This window comes from Notolepis coatsorum, assembly GCF_963971535.1.
Source record: "Notolepis coatsorum genome assembly, chromosome: 4".
NCBI lineage: Eukaryota > Metazoa > Chordata > Actinopteri > Aulopiformes > Paralepididae > Notolepis > Notolepis coatsorum.
Genome location: NC_140168.1, coordinates 62429569 through 62446710, shown reverse-complemented (window position 1 = coordinate 62446710; position 17142 = coordinate 62429569). Strand labels below are relative to the sequence as shown.

General features: G+C 42.7%; 1 protein-coding gene across 3 annotated transcripts in view; it reads right to left on the bottom strand.

Annotated features, from left to right (window-relative positions):
* Window positions 1–17142, bottom strand: part of thrb (thyroid hormone receptor beta) — a 132318-nt gene that overhangs the window by 19659 nt on the left and 95517 nt on the right. For 2 of the 3 annotated variants that reach the window (XM_084312564.1, XM_084312563.1), the window contains 4 exons: window positions 15423–15523; window positions 14863–15010; window positions 10178–10383; window positions 4331–4357 (listed from right to left, as the gene is read on the bottom strand). In XM_084312564.1, coding sequence (XP_084168690.1) covers window positions 4331–4357; window positions 10178–10383; window positions 14863–15010; window positions 15423–15523 — 482 coding nt within the window. The remainder of the gene's footprint in view (window positions 1–4330; window positions 4358–10177; window positions 10384–14862; window positions 15011–15422; window positions 15524–17142) is intronic. The other variant, XM_084312565.1, reaches the window with a different exon arrangement.

Genomic DNA, 17142 nt, shown 5'->3' with positions numbered 1-17142 from the left:
TGCATGTACTCATCTTAGATTCAACTGTTCTCTGCATGCACTCATCTTAGATTCAACTGTTCCCTGCATGTACTCATCTTAGATTCAACTGTTCCCTGCATGCACTCATCTTAGATTCAACTGTTCCCTGCATGTACTCATCTTAGATTAAACTGTTCCCTGCATGCACTCATCTTAGATTCAACTGTTCCCTGCATGCACTCATCTTAGATTCAACTGTTCCCTGCATGTACTCATCTTAGATTCAACTGTTCCCTGCATGTACTCATCTTAGATTCAACTGTTCCCTGCATGCACTCATCTTAGATTCAACTGTTCCCTGCATGTACTCATCTTAGATTCAACTGTTCCCTGCATGTACTCATCTTAATTCCAGCACTCGTCCCTGCGCCATTCACGTTCACATGCGCTCGTTCACTAGGTCTACTCTTGGCGGGGAAATTGATCTGTGAGCAAAGTGTCACTTGCTTTAGTTAAAAGGGGCACTTCACCAAAAAACAAAGCTGACTTATTTTACACATAATCTCACACACATCCAAAACTCTAAACACAGTTTTGCACACATTAATTTAGTTTGACTTGATTGAGAGTAAACTTGTTTGAATATGGCCACCAGAGATGTCATTGGATGCCATTTGATGCCATTGAGTCCTTGTGTTAATTACAGCTCACTGAAATGGTAAGGTAGCAGTCCCTACAAGACAAGGTATTGCTATTTTTTTATTTCATGGTGCTGTAATACAACACAAGGATTCAGTGTTCCCGTTTTGGTGAGGCAGAGTCTGTGCTTATAATGGAAGGAGTATAGGGTGTTGTGACCTAGGAGGCAGGATAACGTGCTGGTGTTCCTGGGATGGGACTGGTGTGGTGGCAGAATGAGCAGAGTTGGTAACAGGGGGGGGGGGGGGGGGGTAAATGGGGATATTGCCCGGTGGCGAATGTATGCGGACAGGGGTGTGAGAGTGATTTAGAAGAGAGGGGATATCGGAAAGGGAGATGGGGTGAGAATGCAGAATCGGTCAGTTGATGCGTTAAACAATACTTGATGGAATGAGGATTGATTGATTGATTGATTGAACATTTTATTAACAGATTGCAGAATGGGTACAATACAATACAGCTCAATACACACAATTGTTAAAGGAAAACTTTTTCTTCTCTGTGCATGCAGTAGGAGTAGGAAGACATTGGGAACTAGGCTAATGGAGGAACCTACTTCCAGTGACTGACGCTAAGCTAGGCTAACGGTGCGTGTCTTCCTACTCCTAATGCATGCACAGAGAAGAAAAAGGTATGTATCTTCTTGTCTAACTCCAGGGTAGATGCCAAATAAGCTAATTTCCCAAAATGTTGGAGTTTTCCTTTAAGGGGATGCAGACCAGAGAAAGACTTTCGTCTTGTTTACATCAGGGTCCCCCATTTTCAATTAATCATAACATATATGACATACATGACCTACAGATAGAGAGTACTGCTACATCTATACATTTATGACATACCAGATTTACAAATACAGTACTGTTTGTGATACAAAAAGCGTCTAAAAAAGGGATGGTGGAGATTCTAGTGCATAGGCGGCAGTTGTGAAGAATGACAGAGGAGGCAGAAGTAGGCATGGGAGAACAAGGTTTCTGAGGGAGCCTGGCATGGCAAGAAAGTCCAGCGCAGGGATAGGATATGCAGAAGAGGGGGGGGGGGGGGGGGGTCAAGTGTATTCTGATGCTCAGAATACTTCAAAGCAGTAGAGGTTGAAAGTGGGTAGCTGTTGCAAGCAGTATGGATGATGGGAACGAAGGAGCTGCTGATTAAGGGAGAGGGAGGATGGAAGGGGTCTGGAGGGTGGTTGCTACTACGGTGTCTCATGCCGTGAGGGAGCTGGCCTCTAGCCGGCACTAGATTGGCCCATGGGTGTGAGGCAGGATGAAGGGTGGTTAAGGGGAAGCCGACACATACTGCTAGGCAACGGTACCGTTCTGGACCTGTGCAGGCTGTCGGCCAATACTCTTAAAGGAACACTCCAACATTTTGGGAAATTAGCTTATTTGCCATCTACCCTGGAGTTAGACAAGAAGATACATACCTTTTTCTTCTCTGTGCATGCAGTAGGAGTAGGAAGACATGCACTGTTAGCCTAGCTTAGCGTCAGTCACTGGAAGTAGGTTCCTCCATTAGCCTAGTTCCCAACGTCTTCCTACTCCTACTGCATGCACAGAGAAGAAAAATGTATGTATCTTCTTGTCTAACTCCAGGGTAGATGGCAAATAAGCTAATTTCCCAAAATGTTGGAGTGTTCCTTTAAGATAAACAGAGGCCTAATCTAGTGTAGCGTGACCTAATCATGTTCTAGATCTAGAGCGTAGAAACAGACTGCAGGAATTCAGGCGCCACGAAGACCAAGAGCTAGTTATGCATAGGAGGCAGGAGAAGTGCGCAAAATAGAGAGTGAATGACACGTATATGGTTGATCACTGGGAGTATATGGTTGATCACTGGGAGTTGATCACTGGGAGTATATGGTTGATCACTGGGAGTATATGGTTGATCACTGGGAGTATATGGTTGATCATAGGGAGTATATGGTTGATCACTGGGAGTATATGGTTGATCATAGGGAGTATATGGTTGATCACTGGGAGTATATGGTTGATCACTGGGAGTATATGGTTGATCACTGGGAGTATATGGTTGATCATAGGGAGTATATGGTTGATCATAGGGAGTGGCAAAGGGGGAATGGAACAAAGTGATAGGGTCAGGTTTGACGCATAGTGGGAGGGGAGAGCAGCATAGGTGTCTACCTGTACTGTGTGTGAGGAGATATCAGGTGGAGCAGGGGGCCTTAAGACACATGTATGATAAATGGTGAGTGTCATTGGTGTGAGCCTGACTCCCAAAATTCCATTATAAATGTCAAATCTTTATATTCTATTTTCAGATTTTCAATCTTAACGGAAACACAAACACACACACATTCCCCCCACCCCCTGCAGAAGGAAAAGACAATGACAACAGTACAAAACACATAAAAAGGTTGTCCAATTACGTTTCCTTTTCTGTGTAAAACAGTCATATTATGGAACAATGCTGTTTTGTCTCAGTCGGGCACAATACGGGTGGACAGCCCGGTTTCATTTTGGTGCATGAGTGTGAATTGCCACTGTGGAACGCAAACATTTCAAGAAAAAGTCAAGGCACCTCTGGTGTAAAGTCAAGGAATATATAGTATTTGGGGAAACAAATGTTCTTTTTGTAGATTACTGCAGTTTGGAGTAAATAATAACATCATCAGATGAGTAGAGTTCCTTCTGACTGACCGATTACAGTGTCACTGTCACTACTAATACTGGTGCTCCACAAGGGAGCAGTATTATTTTAAATGTACACATCTGATGTTACTATTAAATTATCTGATGACACAGCAATCATGGGTTTGATTCAAGATGGTGATGAAACCAGTTTCTGTGTGTGTGGGTAGATCAGTTTATTTGTTGGTGCAGGTCCAGCTTTCTTCATCTGAACACCAAGAAAACTAAAGAAATTATCTTTGGACTTTAGGACTGGTAACAACACCCACCAATAAATAACAATCATTGGGGAGGGTATTGAAGTAGTAGATGACTAAAAATATTTGGGAACAACAATAAAGGCTAAACTGACCCTAAACTGAATTCGAACACATAGGTGTGATCTTCTATCGCTATTCTATTGCCTGGTATTCTTCATTGTCAGTGAATAATATAGTGCATAAGATAGTCAATATGTCCAGTAAGATTGCTGCAAAACTGCATGACGATGACCTGTGAGTCCTGAGTGGTGAGGAAAAGGTAGGAGATGATTAGAGGTGTGTATCACATGCCCTATTTAGTGCATACAAGCTGTTGGTACGATGGTATAATGAGCCATCCCTCCCAATCAATCAGGCTAGCAGATCATTCATGCCTACCAGTACTGCACTGCTGAACAAATTGTGAAATTAAAACAACTGAACCTCTGTGTGAGGATACTGAACTTTATAATATTACTATACCAATTATGTAGAGCACTTTGGTGAATAATGTCTGTGATAATGTTGAGGTGTTCTGTTGTTGGTACTGCTGTTGTTGTTGTTGTTGTTGGTATTATAATTGTCCATTTGTTTGTCTGACGATTGCTTTATGGCACATGATGCATTTCTGATTATCTGTCTATAAATAATACTGTTTGTTGATAGGTGCTGTTGCTGTTGGTATTGTAATTGTATGTTTGTCTGATGATTGCACATGATGAATTTCCAAAATGACTAATAAATATCTATCTATCTTAGATAAGAATTTGTGGACTTGTGTCTTACCTTAGTGTCCTTCACCCCCACTGCACTCTGGTCAGAAGTATAGAATAAATTACATGTTATTTAGTAGCATTGCTTCCTGGACCTGTTGGATAATCAACAGGAATTGTGAAGTTTCAATGAAGACCCTGTCGTGTATTGGCTATTGGAACTACATGTAAACTACATATGAACTACATACTGTATGAACTACATGTTTGGCACAGTTGCATTACCGCAACTGATATTTAATGCAGTGAGCATGCGCCTATGTTTTCAGTAAAGTGCACACCTAAAGGCAAGGCTGTGGTAATGCATCGTTCTTTGATGTATGACAAATACACAACATATTAGTAGCGATGAGGATAGGATTGTGGCTTTCCTTGGGAAAATTGGCAAGTTTTAAACCCGACAGTGAGTCCTCCTGGCCGGCGTATGTGGAGCGTGTCAAAGCTAATGACATCGATGATGAGAAGCAAGTGGGCCACGTCATTGTACGGACTAACCTACCGTGCAATTTGGTCCAGCCGGGTAAACTGAAAGACAAAACCTTCAAAAGAAATATCTTGAAGGAGCATTTTGAGTCCGAAACCTCTGCTTATTGCCGAGCGGGTTTTCGCTTTCATCACTGCAGTCGGAAACAGGGGAAGCCAGTGCTGCAGTCTGCAGCCACATTGAAGCAGCATGCGGTACATTATGAATTCAGCAGTACATTATGAATTCAGCAGTACATTATGAATTCAGCAGTACATTATGAATTCAGAGATGGATTTGGATGATACTCTTCGGGATCTTTTCATCAGTGGAATACGCAACGAGGCTCGTCAAAGTTGCAGTCGGAAGATAGGCTGACCTTCGCAAGAGCGTTTGAAATCACCCTTAATATGTAAACAGCGGATAAAGACATGCAGCAACTCACGAAAATTGAGGAACGAGGTGTGAACGTGCACAAAAACAGTGTTGCCGGTGCAAAGGTAAAGATCACACAGCCGACGAACAGTAGTTTAAGGACACAATATGCCATAACTGTGGGAAAGCGGGGCATATTAAGAAGGCATGTAGAGTGAAGACCTGCCAAAATTATGAATTCAAGCCTAATTGGAAAAAGCCACAGTCAAGCAGAAATAAGGCCACAAAATATGCGGGTGAAGTGGAAGAGCCAGCGCTGGAGATGTTCCCTGTGGATGGTGTTAATGATGACTTAATGACGACTGAGAGTACCCTGACAGAGCTCAAATAGCAAACATGTGGACATGGGAGATAGATACTGGGGCTACGAGGACCCTTATCTCGGAGGAAGCGTATAAGACGCAGTTCATGGACCAGCCACTAGAAGGAGCGCATGTCAACAGGGGAATTTAGAGCCAAAGTGAGCTATGGAGGTCAAACAGCGGACCTGGCCATTGTGGTGGTGGGAGATAATGGACCAGCACTGTGTGGAAGCAACAGGTTGCATGAAGTCGAACTGACCTGGCAGCATCTGTTGAGGATCAGAGTAGAGCAGGAAGTCAATCCAAGAAGTGTTAAGAGATGGACTCAGAAGCGCACAAGGAGTCTGGCACGCTCAAGGACGAATGCCAAAGGATGCCAAAGCCACTATTCTAGTAAAACCAGATGCCCCACGTTAAAGTCCCACGTTCTTTAAGAGCTGCCCTTTGCCTATGAAAGGCAAAGTGGACAAAGAGAGACTAAAGAAAGCTGGTATCATCTTGCCAGTAAAGCAGACTGGATAGGCTACTCCAGTGGTTCCAGTCAGGATGTCAGGATACCTCGGGATCAAGGAAGTACTTCTATTCTATTCTATCTATATGCTGTTAACAACCTATCATCGAGGAAGCACCACTGAATGTGACTCAAGTAGCCAGAGTGACTGACATGAACAATGAGCTCTCTAGACTGTATCGGTATAGAATAGAATAGAAATACTTTATTCATCCCGAGGGAAATTTGGCTGTAAGGAGAACTGGCCAGTGCCGGTCAATGAGAGTCGGAAACCATTATACAGTACACACAAAGGGATGAGCTATTGACAGAACAGGGCTGTGGGGACACAAGCAATCGTTCCAACAGTTCTAAGAGAGATATACACAAAAGCATCAAGGAATAGTGAGGATGAAGAATGCTACGCCAGGTACCCTTGCATCCGTGGGACCTCCCAGGGGAAATGCAGGAAAAGACGGCATAATGGATTTTGCCGCGCCTCTCTATCTAACGGTCACTTTATTGTGGTAGTAGACGCATTACTCCAAATGGTTGGAGGTGTTCAGGATGTCACAGAGAACTTTGCAGGCCACCGTCACTAGACTGAGAAGATCGTTTTCTTCATATACTGTATGTATGTAGATCCATCCTGAGCAAATTGTACAACAGGCAACGCCACTACGTCCATGTAGAGCGAGTTCCAAACAGAAGAGAATTTGGCATTCCATGAGTGCTCCCGAGCACCCTTCCACTAATGGATTAGCAGAGGTATGTACGTTCTCTGAAAGAAGGCAAGAAGACAGGCTCTTCTTATTGCAAAACGCTGAACAACAAGGACGATCACCGGCTGATCTCGTCCTACACAAACAATCTGTTTCCGGAACGCCAGAAAGACTTCATCAAACCCAACACAACAGAAGCTGTTTGCAAAAAAAAATTAAAAATAGTACAGAAGCTCTATCATGACTGACAGTTGATTGTTTGGAGTGGATGAAGCAGTATACCTACAGGACAATACAGGAAAAGGACCAAAATGGCCACCAGGATATGTCACTCAACAGACGGGGCATGTTTCTTACAGAGTCAAGAATTGAGACGTGGACACAGTCTACAGGCAACGTAGTGATGGGTTGAGCGTTGGGCCTGACACACCATCGAAAGAGTGGAGGGACCTTGAAAGGGGTCATGCCAACGTGACTCGCGGGTCTCAAGGCTCAGTGTGTGAGAACACAGAGGGCCACAGTGACTGAACAGTTGGACACATCCACAGCCGGAATGTGTCGGTCTCATAGAACAATTAGACCACCGCGATGTGATCATGTCATAAGAGACATCTGTTCTATCCGGCACCAATATAAGAATCTAAACAGAAGTCATACTACCGTTTTAATACTGTCCATATGAGTGATGTAAGAAAATGGTGTACTGTAATATACAGTGTTATATTGGTTAGGTGTCATTGTGTAGACACCAGACAGTATTGTAATGTAAATGCTCAATTTGTTTTGGGAGTTTCATATGATGGAGCATAATTAGGAGATATTTTCACTGTCTCTCAGTTTAAAATGGGGGATGAATGTAGTGACTATTGGAACTACATATATAGGAATTACATGTTCAGTTGTATTGCCGTAGTTAATATTTGATGCAGTGAACATATACGAAGTGTTCAGTAAAGTGTGCACTAAAGGTAAGACTGTGGTGATGCGTTGTTCTTTGATGTATGATAAATACATAACAGAACCCGTGTCAAGCCAACTAAAAACAAAACAAGTTTGTGAAACTGAAGACAGATGATAAGAGGTGCAGAGAGAAATGAACAGGTGAGCACATTAAATCCAAGAAGAGGGTTTCCACGGTGAGATTCACAGCCCAGGACCTGCTAAAAACTTAAGGAAAAGTCACTTTGGAGCTGCTATTCTATTTCCAAAATGGCTGCCACTGAGCATGATAGCTGGCAAAAGAGGTAGTATCTATGATATTACTTTTAAAGGTTAATTGTTTGTAAAGTGTGATATACAGATGGTTGTTTGGCCAGAGCGTAGTCTGAGAACCAGTTGAAACTAGAATGCATGGTTTGATTATCTGACAATCACCACACAAACCACTGCTAGTGCTAAATTAATGGTTGCCATAGGAACAATGTTGCATAACTCTTGGCTATACCACCTAAAATCTACCTAAATCTACAACATTTTAAATTAGCATGATTTTGGGATTAATAAATATAATGTGGTGCGCTTGTCTCTATGATTCCCATTCATTTAGCATTAGCAGTGCCTAATTTTAGCTAGCTAAAATTGTGTGGTGATTACCTGAAAACCAAACCACGCATTACAGTTTTACCTAGTTCTTAGAGTATTCTCAGTTAAAAAAGACACAAAGAAATCTCATGGAAAAAAACAACAACAACAACAACAATAACAACTGAAAGTATTCACGTAGATACTACCATCGGAAAAAAAAATTATGCCCCAATTTTCCAAATCCACTAGTCCCAATATCTAAACCCTGGTTAAAATTTGTATTCATAACATAAAACATGTGGCTCTTTTCCCACATCTTGCCATGGAAACCCCAGGATAAATCAAAAGGTTTTCAGACAGACTTTCTGGACAGAGCAATTAGCTTTGACAAGAAAACAACATTAGTTGGCAGAAGGTGAGGTGTGTGAAATAAGAGGGAGAAATGAAACTGCACAAGAAGAGAGATTAAAGTTATTATTATTATTATTATTATTATTATTAGCAGTGTCACGATTCTGAGTCTGAATCGAAAATCGATTGAAATGAGCGTTCGATTCTGACCTTCGAAATCACGAGCAGATTTGCCAGTATTTTTTATCTCTCCATCCTGCTTACTTCCGCGCGTCCGAAGAAAAATAAAAACATTTAAAAGAAGACACAGCGTAGCTGCTACTTAACCAGCTTACCGGTAGCCTGTATTACTACACGAAGGCCACTGCCAGAGATAATGGAGAAAAACAGAATCCTCCTGCTTTCCTCAAGTCACTGGTGTGGCAACGTTTGCCCTCCCGGTGAGTTATATAAACAATGAATGCGTTGAAACATTGAGACCGATGAGAATGAAAGACAATTGACGAGACCACGACAAGTCCATCATCAACATCCTCTATGTCATAATGATACTGTGTGTCCGGTTCAGATCCAGCACAAAGCCTTTCCAAACAAAACTTGCTTCATCAACCAAAATAACTCTGCATTCAGTTAGCAGGGCTCTTCACCCTAACCCCTCGTCATCAAAACAATCCCCCATTAGATTAGATTCAAATGTATTGTCATCATACAGCACAAGTACAGCACAATGAAAATAAGTTGGCATCTAACCAGAGTGCAAAAGTAACAGTAAAGTGCATTAACAATACAAGTGATTCAACTGATATATATATAAATTCGTTCTCCTAAGTAATAATGCTAATCTGATGTATGTACAGTGTTACAGTATTATTATGTACCGTGATACAGGTATAAATACACTATGGTAGCAAGTCATACTGGCCACTAATTTGTATCATGAGAATTAGGCTCATTTGTTTACTGTAACATAACAAGGTATCACAACCAATCTGACAAAGATATATTCTGCTGAAAATTCTCCTTGTAGCAGCTGCTGTTACCCTAACCGTATCTTTTTCAAGAAGAATTTGAAAATGTAAACGACAAAGTTGTCAGGGCATACAACCAACAATATGTCGTCAGTGCAGGAAAAAAAATAGGGTTTAAAAAAATAAATCGAATCGTCACCTTAAAATCGAAACGTTAAATCGAATCGTGACACCCCTAATTAGTATCAGTGATTTAAAAGGGGTGACCACTTGAAAGGAGAAAACAAAAAGAGACAGGATGAGGTGTTCTGGTTATAAATGAGCGCTGCTGCGTTGGAGGAGCACACTTGTCTCCAGCATCCAGCTGACTCTCTCCACTCTACAAGGAGATACAGAAGAACAACAACAACACGGAGATATTAACACCAGGGAACATAATGGAGGAGGCAGTGGAGGGCGGGCTGGGGGTGGAGCTGGGAGGGGTGGCTTAGAGGCGGGGTGTGCGCGGGGACGGTAGGCGGGACACTCGCGGGACAGAATGCGCACAGACAAATGACCGTATGCACAAGCGGATGGGGGGGACGGGGGACGGACGGACATCTCACCAAGAATTTCCGCTTCTGCTTCCAGTGGTTTCCCTGGGCGTTGGTGGCCATGTGGGCCTCAGTAACCATGCGGATGAGGTCCCACTCGTCCTGCGTGGGCTCCAGTCGGTCCCATACAGTCTTCTGGAGCTCCTCCTTCCGCCGCCGCTCGCGGTTCTCCTCGATCAGCTTCCGCTTGGCCAGCCGCTTGCTGTCGTCCAGCACCACTAGAGGAGGCGGGGGGAGAGGGGAGGGGCATGAAGAATTGTGATGATTCGTCTGTGATTATAATACGAATTAATGATGACAACAGCGACACCACTCCTGATGGGAGCAAAACAAACACTCTTTGCATGGCAGAGGTGAGGTGCATGACCCCTCTCTTCCAAAAGTTGTAACTAGGGCAAACTGGGAACAGGTTGCTAGGCGACCTGGTGCTGGGAGTCATAACAGCATTCCTAAGTTAAGGATGGAGGAGCAGGAGGGGTGATTCATCTCCAGTCGAAATGAATAACGGAACGAGAGAGAGTGAATTAGGAGAAGCTGATCAAATGGACTTTGATTTAAATGGACTTTTATCAAATGGGCTTTAAATCACTGGACCTTATTACAAACTGCTGAGTATGTCAAGGAAGACCACATCTTTCCTGTGAAACTACCCTGTTTGGTTGAATAAATGTTCTCCTTGATAACTGTCAACTGAGTCGTGTCGAGGTGTTCATCCTGCCCGGGGATTATCAGATGTTTCCGTGAGCACACCAGAGGGATAATACAACGCAGGATACTATCGTAGAGCCATCACTCACTGGGATTATCGGAAACATCTAACAGGCAGTAGGTCAGTTGGGGATTATGGAGGAGAGGTTTTATTTTGGACGGCTCATGTACAGTATACGCAGTTGTAAAGTCAATTAAAATCTCTGGGGTGGAGACGGGATAAAAAAATGGAACCAACAAGAAACAGTTTGGATTCACCGTCTTGAAGCTTGATTCAGGTCTGAATGAGGACATGTTTCCTATGACTATGCTATATGTACCAATTATCATTTATATTACCATAGGTGATTACCATAGGTGAAACCTAGAAAACCTCTTCTTCTTTTTGTATACACTTGTTTTTTTTTAAATTTAGTGTCATATTGTGATTTTATTGATTTGTTGATAATCTTTTGGACCGATTGATTGATTGATTAATCACCTGTGTAGTACAATGGGGTTGCCCTCTACTGGGCACAGGTGGTGATGGCCTCTTTATAAATAAAGTGTGAACCCTTGTGATGCCCTGATGAAGACCAGCTGGTTGAAACATGATGGCTTTTTAGAATTATGTAGCGGTGCTACAATAAAGGCTTTTTAAAGGGGAACTATCTTATAAATGGCCTTTTCCAGTGGTTTGCATTGTTTTCTAGCAATGTGGGGTTGTACCAACACTGACTAGATGTGAAATTCTCATTCAGTCCCATTCCTCCAGTTCAGATGAGACAAGATCCTCCCCCACTGAACCAAGCCATTCAGAATTGACTTGTTATCCTACGTAATAATGCGCTGATCTGCCACCGCCCGCCCACAATCAACTGTGATACGTTTATATGAGCAGCGAGTGGAAATAATGCAGAAGCGGTTTTCGACAGCAGAGACCTTCAGCTGTACACACACACACAAACCGTGAATCACACACACAGAGAACAAGATAAAACGGGAGGAGCTCTCTCTCTCTCTCTCGCTCTCTCTCATATCAGCACTCGCTGTATCACCGTCAACCTGTTGCAAAATATCATAGCACACACTCCCACGCCCGTATTCCGATCCATGCAATAATATTCACGGGGGTATATATTGTCATTTGAAACAAGTTACCAATGCATTGTCCCGTGGGATTATGCCCCCCCGCGGTGAAATTAATTAGTCTCTCTCTCTCTCTCTCTCTCTCTCTCTCTCTCTCTCTCTCTCTCCCTCTCTCTCTCCCTCTCTCTCTCTCTCTCTCTCTCTCTCTCTCTCTCTCTCTCTCCCCCAAAGGTATCTGCCAGTGCAGGTGGGGGACTATCACTCAAAGCGCATTGTGAGTATGGGCGGAGCCCAGCCAAAAACAGCTTGGAATCTGGAAGGGCAGAAAGTGGTGCACCAAAGTACTTGATTAAAAATACAAAACAATGAATTTTATTGAAAAAAAAACGTACAGATGTGTTCCATAGACTCACAGGAATAGTGTAAAATTGCCCAAATAGTGAAAGAAATAGCAAAATAGTTCCCCTTTAACTTCTCTTTCTTCCTGTAATACTTTTTGAGTGACTGGGATACTGTCTTGTTTAAATCAAAATCTCTTGGAGTGTGAATGTGATACATCATCCGGAAGTACTTTACCTCTACTGCCTTTAACCGTGAATGTACATGGACTGAGGTACTTTCAAAAACAGCCTGACGTGAAACATTGGAATGAATGGCTCTACCAGAATCCAGGGGTAAAATGTTTAAATTAAAATATTGATGAAAATATTAAACACAAATATCACGAGACAGAAAACCACTGTTACGGGTAGGGATGTTCGATATTGGCTTTTTTACCGATATCCGATATACCGATATTGTCCAACTCTTAATTTCCGATACCGATATCAACCGATACCAATATATGCAGGGTTTCCCCCCCAAAAAAACGGAATAATTTCAGGTAATTAACATTACATATCTCTTGTCATGGAATTAACACAATTATGCATACTTTTGACAATAAATAAAATAAGAATTTGTTCTTACTTGCCTGGGTAAATAAAGGTTAAATAAATGTAAAATAAAAGAAAATCTAATTTTGTAATAATTTTTTTTGAAAACCGATACCGATCATTTCCGATATTACATTTTAATGCCAATATCGGCCGATAATATCGGTAGGCCGATAATATCAGACATCCCTAGTTACGGGTCTTTATATTTTTGTTTGGCATGGCACCATGTTCCTCACAGCTACCCAATTTTGTGCAGTGACTGCCGAATTCAGGAGATTCTCAAAATTTAAGCTGTATCTCTCCATCGCCCACAGGCTTACTGGCAGTGTGCTAAGGCATAGAATCTTGAAATTTCTAGATAAATTTATTTTTTTACCCATTCACTCACACATTCACACACAGATGGCGACCAATGCAAGATGCCAACCTGCTCATCGCGAACAATTTGAGGGAACAAGTGTCTTGCTCAAGGACACTCAACACGCTGCCCGGGAGGAGCGGGAATCGAACCGGGAACCTCCGGATTACCAGACGATTGCTCTACCTCCTGAGCCACTGACACTCCCTTAACTCAATCAGCGCCAGACCCGATGATAGTCGGGTTATCTCGCCATGCGTTGAGCGCCAGGACCCCCGAAAACCCAAGTATAGTCGGGTTTTCATCGTTATTTCTTTTATTCGATATTTCCATTCATTAAAGGCACACAGACTCGGGGTTAACATGGGGAATCATCCTGAGAATGCCAAAGTGCAATACCAGCCGCATCCACCCAGGTGGCAGTATCGAGCACCCTTTGAAACATTATATCTTGGCCTGTGCGTCGATCAAAAGTCTCCAGTCTGACTTTTCTTTGTTGGGCAAAGATCGGATTGAGAAGCATCAAATGCTCCCGATGAATGCTGTGTGGCGGATTATGTTGGCGACACGATCGACACCAATACTGGGACTCGCGATCAGATAATTGGAATTTTTTTTGGGGTACATCCTAGTGAAGGTAAGGGCTATATGATATCAATCCTGCTGTGATCCAACCATGACTTCACCTCGATCACAACATGTGTGTAACGTTACTCCACAACGTATGCCGTTGGTGACGATCAAAGCATAAAAAAACACCCCTCCCCACCCTTTCATGCATTCATGATGAAACATAATACCGATAATATAGATTTGATTTAGAAATAGTAGCGTGTACAGGCGAGAAACGGCAACGCTTTTAGTGAAATGCATGTATTGCTGCATAGCATTGTTTTCTGGGATTAGACAGGATAACTCTAAAACTATACTAATATTCACCACGGTATAAAACGGGAATGTATGGATGAAAAAAATATTTATTTTTCACATATTGAACGATAGATAGCCGATGTCAAATGGACCATAGTATTGTATCCATAGCTATAATATAGAATATAGTTATAGCCCTGCAAACACCGCCACTTATTCCTATCTCTTAGAGCTTGGCGTGGTAAGTACAAATGACGCTCAACTGCGTGGCATCCATTGAGTTAATATGAAGGCAACACCAAAATGTACGTTGTCTGCTAAAAAAGGCCCAGAACAATATCCAAATAAATGGCTGTCACTCACTGAGGAAACATTTGTATTTGCACCAAATTTCACATGGAGGTTCAAAACACCTAAATAGAACTTTCCATGTTGAAAAAACAATAATTCCCTGGTAAACTACCGTATGCATTTATTCAACAAAACACAAGGTTTTTTCACTGTTTTTTATTTAATAAATCTTTTTAAATGTCATATATTGTATGCTCACACAAAGGTAATGTATGATGGTGACTTTACACTGCACCATAAATAAAGGGTAAGTTCCCCTGAATCATAAAAGGTATAACACTTGATACTGACTAAACTAATAAGCTAATAAGGTTAGAGACTGTAGCATATTAAATGCCATCAAAGAAACACTCAAGGAACTCACTGACCCAGTCGCGGGCTGCAATAAGGTGATAATTACTTACAGTCTGTTGCCATGCCGACAGCAATGCATTTCTTGAAGCGACATTCCTGGCACTGGTTCCTGGTCACTTTGTCGATGATGCATTTCCCCTTGTACTTACACGCATACGTCGGGTTCAGATTCTTCTGAATGGTTCGTCTGAAAAAACCCTGGACAGAATAGACCTCTTGGCATGAGTGAAATGACAGTTGACAATAACCAGTTGTAATAGAACAGTTAAACAAATGTGTCAGGAGACATGTTATAAGAGCTTTTAATAATTCATACACTATTATAACACTTGATAATTCACGATAGATACATGCCTTAAAGGTAGAATCTGTAATGCCGTCAAACAGCGACCTCTAGGCAAAAGAGTCTTGCTTGATACTGCACTTTGTTTACATTATTTGTTTATGTAAATGTTTATGTTAGTTTTGAAGAAATTCACACTATAATAAGTTACTAAACTCCAATCCATACATCGGACCAAAACAAAATATGTAAACAAAGTGCAAAGTCTATAATGTTGGCGTGGTCCTTTAAGAAAACAATAATAACTCATAGCTAGCCTTGCGTTACCTTGCAACCCTCACAAGTTATACAGCGGTAGTGATAGCCTGTCGCTTTGTCTCCACACACTACACACAACTCGTCCTTGTCCAGGTAGCTTGGGATGTACCCTAAACAGAAGACAGAGAAGTACAAAACGTAAGGTTATGTATATAACCAAGTTCTATGAATACTGGTGACGCTCAGCGTCATTCTGCATTGATTGATTGATTGATTGAAAAGTTTATTAACAGATTGCAGCATGGGTACAGTACAGTACAGCTCAATACATACAATTGTTAAGGGGATGCAGACCAGAGAAAGACTTTCGTCTTGTTTACATCAGGGTCCCCCATTTTCAATTCATCATAACATATATGACATACATGACATACAGATAGACAGTACTGCTACATCTATACATTTATGACATATCAGATTTGCAAATACAGTACTGTTTGTGATACAAAAGTGTCCAGAAAAGGAGTGTATATACATTTGGCGTAGAAACTGTACATTGGAGGAGGTTGGTTGGGTGGTGGGGTGGGGTTGGGTGGGTTGGGTGAGGGCTGTACATTGGAGGTGGGGGGGGTTGGGGGGTTGGGTAGGGGACACACACACATTTTACACTGTACATTGGAATATTGACAAAGCCTTACTTGGTCATTTACTACAACTAGGTTAGGACATTTGTAGGGGCCAGTTTCGAATTGCAGTCTCACGTAGGTGTTTTTTGAGAGTGTTTTTGAAAGTGGGTAGTGATTCACATTCCTTTACAGCTTTAGGTAGGGCGTTCCACATTGATGTGGCATAATTGCGAAACTTGTTTAGTCCCTTGTTTGAGCCGAATCTGGGTTTTACATGATTTCATCCATACATTCCCGTTTTATACCATGATTTGTAACCTCACTTCGTGCACAGCACTGAATAAAAAATCCACAATGTACCTTTACATACCGACATCCGTCTGGCCACACCCCTATCCGCTTACCTTCATAAGCAGGTGTGTGGTCACCTACTCGCCTCCTTCCCAAACTTTCACCACAAGGCGAGGTCAAGGGCCGCAGTGGCGTCCTGATGCTGAGCGTCACCAGTATTCATAGAACTTGGTTATATACATAACCTTACATTCTATATCATACTGGCTTCCGCTCAGCGTCATTCTGCACAACAGCAGCTGAGCGGGAGCCAGAAGCTCGACAAATGTACTCCGCTGAGGCCCCCCACAACCATCAGACCGGAGAGGACCGAGCCCCCCGACCCTCCCTAATGGAGGATACCCTCCCTATTGGAGGATGGGAGGGAGACGGATCCGACCGTGCGAAGAGAAACTCGAGCAACTCAACGCACAGGGTGAGCAAACCGTGGCTTGACCCCACGACTACGCACACGCACAACCCGCATGCCACCAGGGAACGAACGGAAGGAACAACCCTCGTTACTGCCTCCAAAATCACGGGGTCAAGAGCAAACTCAATCCCGTGGCAAGGCCGTAGCAGCGGAGCGCGAAGGAAGACCCAGACCCACTGAAGGGACTGGATCCCCTGGAAAAATGGGGCCCGGAGAGGTCAATGACGCCAAGCATCAAGACCTCACCAGGCGGTCACTTAGTGACACCGCCCCTCACATCGCCAGCGTATTCGGACAGGGCCCCTCCAAGAGCGGGCCCTTCCCCCCACTAGTACGCCGCCTGGCACACTGACCCTGCAACACAGGCAGTCAGCATGGCCGTAACTTGAAGCACTCAAAA